The sequence below is a fragment of the Plectropomus leopardus genome, unplaced genomic scaffold (assembly GCF_008729295.1).
Source record: "Plectropomus leopardus isolate mb unplaced genomic scaffold, YSFRI_Pleo_2.0 unplaced_scaffold12073, whole genome shotgun sequence".
Lineage (NCBI taxonomy): Eukaryota > Metazoa > Chordata > Actinopteri > Perciformes > Serranidae > Plectropomus > Plectropomus leopardus.
In genome coordinates this window covers 1-5,263 of record NW_024612808.1, presented here as the reverse complement: position 1 = coordinate 5,263, position 5,263 = coordinate 1, and the positions used below count along the sequence as shown (strand labels likewise).

General features: G+C 39.7%; 1 protein-coding gene across 1 annotated transcript; it reads left to right on the top strand.

Moving 5' to 3' along the window:
- The first annotated feature begins 201 nt into the window (after positions 1–201).
- LOC121963674 (polyadenylate-binding protein-interacting protein 2-like) lies at positions 202–4,608 on the top strand. The gene is made up of 3 exons (XM_042513944.1): positions 202–466; positions 2,615–2,806; positions 3,863–4,608. The coding sequence occupies exons 1-3, from the start codon at positions 323–325 to the stop codon at positions 3,926–3,928; spliced, it is 402 nt and encodes a 133-aa protein (XP_042369878.1). The 5' UTR covers positions 202–322; the 3' UTR covers positions 3,929–4,608.
- Positions 4,609–5,263: the final 655 nt, after the last annotated feature.

Sequence of the window (5,263 nt, the reverse complement as noted above, 5' to 3'; positions counted from 1 at the left end):
TGTTGTCAGGTATTTTAACAATTAAAACACAACTTTTTATTTTCTCACAACACTGTAAAGCTTTTGAATATTTGTGTTAATGTTTTTTATGTCCGTGTAAGTGCCCCCCCCCCCCCCCCCCGCCCGCCCGCCGCCAAAAAACGGCGTTAGCTGGCTGCTATTGTCTGTCAGACAGCGGCCATCACGGCGACCCTGACCGTTGACATAACGGGCCAACTGGTCGGTGTCTGGGGGTTTACACCGTGTCTCTGTGTCCTCTGTTGTGTCGAAGGTCGGACTGCAGTGATCGAGGCCGTGTTTGTCGGCGGTGGCGAGCAGTGAAATGAAAGACCCGAGTCTCAGCAACGTCAACAACCAGAACATGACGATCAGCAACGAGGTCATCCTGAGCAGCCAGTTCATCTCCGAGGACGACCCGTTCGCCGAGTACCTGTGGATGGAGAACGAGGAGGAGTTCAACCGGCAGGTGAGGACCGGACGGCACACCTGGAGCTCTGGGTCAGAGGGAAAATACACCCCGGGACTCTGCTTTGTTGTTCACAAGTTAAATGAGACCATACAGACATTTTTTCACCCTGCACCGTGGATATATGTGAAAAAGGTCTGCCTTCAGCCATGACAAAAACTAAAGAAATGTTTGTTTAACGGAAACGGTGGAGCGTTGAACGCCCTGCTGTGTTATGCAAGCACAGTGCCCATTAAAGGAGAACCACGGCCTTTTTCAGCATTCACACATGATGTTTCTATGGGATAATACAGTCTAATAATATGACTCAAGACCATCAACTCGTGTTAAATTATAAATTACGTTTTACTTATATTTTACAAATCATATTTTGACATTTCCAGCATTTTAGGGTGTTTCTAGGTTGTTGTTGTTGTTTTTAGACATTTCTCTCATCACTAGGCTTTTAGGACGTTTCTAGGATTTTGGGACATTTGTAGGATTTTAGGACGTTTCTGTAATTTCAGGAGGTTTCTAGGATTTCAGGACATTTCTAGGATTTTAGGACATTTGTGGGATTTTGGGATGTTTTTTGAAGAAACTATGAAGAAGCGCAGCAGTGGTTTGTATATTATGGTGCATTTACTGATCCTCAACATTTCTTAAAGTTTCGTCAGTCAACCTTCTCACCTCAGTGATTCAACCAGCAGTGCTGAAATGAAACAACACACAGTCACTAACCTTCAATATCTAGACTCGACTCATTTCTCTCTGTCCCACTGACTCAGTCACAGTCAGATTGTTTTCACCTGAGGTTATTTTGAATGTTGAGCGACTCCTCTGTAATCCAGTAAAACCAGCAGGACTGCTGTCTGTGGAGCAGCTCGAGTGCAATGCCATCATTATTGTCATTATTATAACCTCTAATTACCAGTTTCGCTGTGTTTATTTGTTTAATTTTTTATTCCAGGCAGCCACGAATCTCTTTTGTTCCCTGCAGGAGAAAAGTGTGACGTGCAAAAACTTGCATCATTGAATTTCAAATTGCAATAATAAGTCGGTTAAATTATAGACAGGAAATTAATCATCATAACTAATAATCATTTTCAAACACAACTTACAAATATCTGAAGGCTCCAGCTTCTCAAGTGTGTAAATTTCTTGGTCTTATATCAGTGAACCGGATATATTTGTGTTTTGGACTTGAAGGCATCACTCTGGGCTCTGGAATATTGTGTTGAACGTTTGTTTAATGAGTGATTCTGATACTGTTAACAGTATATGAAATGGTTCAGAAACGTCTCTCATACTGCCTAAAATTCTGGATTGAGTATCAGCAAGTTTGCGAGTTTATGCACAAATCTGATACCAGGCGATTTTTTTCATTGATAAACCTTTAAAGTAGTTTCACACACGTTTAAAACAGCAGTTTTCACAAAGTGTAATGTAACATTGGCTGTATACAAAATTTCGGAAATTTGCCAATGTTTTACACCAGATAGTCCCAAACATTTAGGGTTTAACCTGCGCCCTGCCATACAACGAAAGCAACCATTTCACATCTGTACAGTGTAAGCTGTTTACAACTGTTATTTATTTGTTTAGAATAATTATTATTTCTTTTTCACCCAGTGATATCAGATTAATACTCGTTATCTGCTTTTACACAATTTCAGGTATCAGAATCTGTATTTGGTAGGAAAGATAGTATTGCAACTTTTTCAATTTTTTACAATGTTTAAAAACCCAAACAATGAGTTAATCATAAAATAATCCGATGAATAGATAACTTAAAAAAAAGTATGAGAATCTGACAGTAAAATGCTATTCATATCTTGTATATAACAAAAAAACATTGAACATTTTCTAAAAATGGCCAAAATGATTTATGAATAACCAAAGTAGTAGATCTTAATTTTTTTTTGTCAACTGTTTTGATTCTGATTTGATTAATTGTTTCAGTCTGAGTTTTATTTGTTTTTTGTCCAGAGAAATAAGATTAAGTGGAGGTCAGAGGAAGACTGATGAGCGATCTCTGCACGTGTAACTGGATTTGGATTCATGTCGTGCGGTTTTCTTGTGCTCATCTCGACACTGACCATGTAGCACATCTGAGAAAAACCTGGAGGTTGTTTGAAACTCACTCTGCGTGCGTTCACGTCCGTGCAGGTGGAGGAGGAGCTGTGGGAGGAGGAGTTCATCGAGCGTTGTTTCCAGGAGATGCTGGAGGAGGAGGAGCAGTGGGAGTGGTTCATCCCGTCCAGAGACCTCCCCCCTCAGACGGTCAGTCAGCTGCAGGAGCAGATCAGCCTGCTGGTTCTGGACGGAGACGTCCACGCTGACGCAGACTTCGACATCGTGGTGAGTTCACAGAGCCGCCGCCACTATAAACCAACCAATCAGAAAACAGCAGGAGTGAGTAAACAAACAGTAAACAGTGTTTGGGAGCCAGTTTGTGCTGGTTGGACGGGGTTAACAGCTCTGACTGTGCAGCACATAAACAAAACACCACAAGACCAACAGACTAATAAACACATCACAACGTCTCCAGCACCTGCTGCTTCACTGTCAGCTGTGAATCGCCCCAACTACATCTCCTCATATTTCTTCTCTGCAGCGTAAAACGCTTTTGTGATGCTGAGGATGTTAACAGGTCATGACTGTCTCTGCTTGAATCATTTTTATCCTCAATCGCAGCGTTACTGCTCGACACATCGATCACCCAACCTGACTTTAGAGTGACATCAGACAGTTTGACTCAAACAAAGAGAACAATTTTAGTTCTCTTTTTCACAGTTTTAAGTATGCAGAGGGGAGGGAGAAACATCTTTACTGGCCTCAGACGGGCGATGTTGAGATCACAGATCAGGGTTTTGGTCTCTGGTAACACTGCAGTCCTGCCAACTTAAAGCGTTTTCCACCTGATGACGTCATTTTTACCATATTTGGCAAATGGAGAAAATACATGCTATTTCCTCAAGGTGCACTGTCACAATCAGTGCTGCTGCAAATCATTGACACAGCACAGCCTGGGCTAAAAAAGAAACCAAAAAAACCCAAACTTTGCATGTAATGTATCCAAACAAATCACAAGTCATAAAAAATAATTATTTTATATTACTGATTAAGACCGATGTTGGTAAAAAAAATTAACTCAATGAAAGTAGACAGTAATATTAATGTGTAATATTTTTTTAAAGTTTAATTTTGAAACACAGAGCTGAGTGTGTGTAATATGAGACACATATATTCATATCAGCAAATATACGATTCCCCTCAGAAATATTCAACATGGTCTGTTCACAAATAAAGAGAAAAGAGTTTATCGCAGTTTTAAAACACGAAACTGAGTAAAAGTGATAAACACACTCACCTGCTGACGTCTCACTCCTTCATTCTTCCTCTTCTCTCCTCCAGATGAACAGCAGTCTGAACCCAAACGCCAAGGAGTTCACCCCGGGCATCCAGAAGCACATCATGTGACCCCGCCGGGCTCCGCCCCTCCCCCCGCTCTAGTCCGCACTGTGACATCATCAACGAGATGTCTGCCGTATTCTCCAGCCGCCACTCGACCTTCAGCCTGACGTGTTGCCAAAGTTCTGCGCTCGCCTCGCATGTGTTAAAGTTCAGAGTACCGTTACCGTTAGTTACTGCAGTCCTCCACCCGTCTGTCTGTCTGACTGACTGTCTGTCTGTACCTCCACCTGCCCGTCTGTCTGTCCGTCTGTCTGTGGTAACTCTCTGAATGTAAATCAGCTGAGAGGACTTTTCACTTTAAGAACAAACTGGTTTCTGTTACAATCAGCTCTGATGTCTCCGAACTCTCATTTGCACTTTTATTTTATAAAAACCTTAAAAACAAACTGTGTTGAGATTTTTATTTAGAGTTTCGATCCGCCTGCAGCTGGTTGTGTTGAGTTCGTTCTCTCTGCTTTTCTTGGTCTTTTCTCCCAGCATCCTTTGTTCTTCTTCGTCCCCGTTTACCTTCAGAGTCGCCGGCAGTCTGCTGCCTCATTAACTGATGTTTGTTTGTTTGTTTGTTTGTGGTTTTTCTAAATGCACATAAAGTACTGTATAAAAAGTCATATAAAGAAAAAAGTTGTAAAAAAATTATCTATTTTTTCTTAATCTATTTGAGAATAAATGTTTATGGAGAAAAAGTCCTTCAGTGTTTTGACTGCAGTTATTGTCACAGCAGCATTATTCTCTATTACATCGTCAGCAGGTATGTGTTTTTATTTTCAAACAATATGCAAATATTTTTTTAATTAATCATTGAGTCAAAATATATAGTATGTATGAAAATGTGTTTTTCCAAATTACAGTAAAAACTAAAAACATTCAGTCTTCTGTTACAGACGAACATTTGAGAAGCTGCAACTGAAATTTGTGATTAAATAATGAAGTGATCAAAGTCCGATTTGTTGATGAATTTCCTCTTAATTAATATTTTCAAAGAACAATATTACTCACTGCTACAGACACAAACCTGATTTACAAAAAGATAATCAAGTGAAATCAGGAAAAGTTTTTTGATCTTGTACTAAGAACTTTCAAAAAGCTATAAAAATCTTAAATAAAGCTTCTTATCATAAATGTCACTATAACCAAACGGTTGTACATGAGAAAAATAAACTTCTTTGCCTCCTCCTTGTAGTGCTCCTAAAGTCATTTTCAAGACTCTACTGCAGCTGAATGAAAACAACCAATCAGAGCCAGTATGACTAAAAGTGTTAAAATATCTGTCGGCTAAATTTAAAATTTTTAAACTTTTAAAGATTGAGCAAATTGATTTGATTTCTTTTAAAAACATGAAAA

Excerpts from the sequence above, each read along its gene's own strand:
- LOC121963674 (XM_042513944.1), top strand. The coding sequence starts at position 323 with ATGAAAGACCCGAGTCTCAGCAACGTCAACAACCAGAACATGACGATC. Across the intron at positions 467-2,614 it reads AGGAGGAGTTCAACCGGCAG|GTGGAGGAGGAGCTGTGGGA; the intron begins GTGAGGACCGGA and ends ACGTCCGTGCAG. Across the intron at positions 2,807-3,862 it reads ACGCAGACTTCGACATCGTG|ATGAACAGCAGTCTGAACCC; the intron begins GTGAGTTCACAG and ends TCTCTCCTCCAG.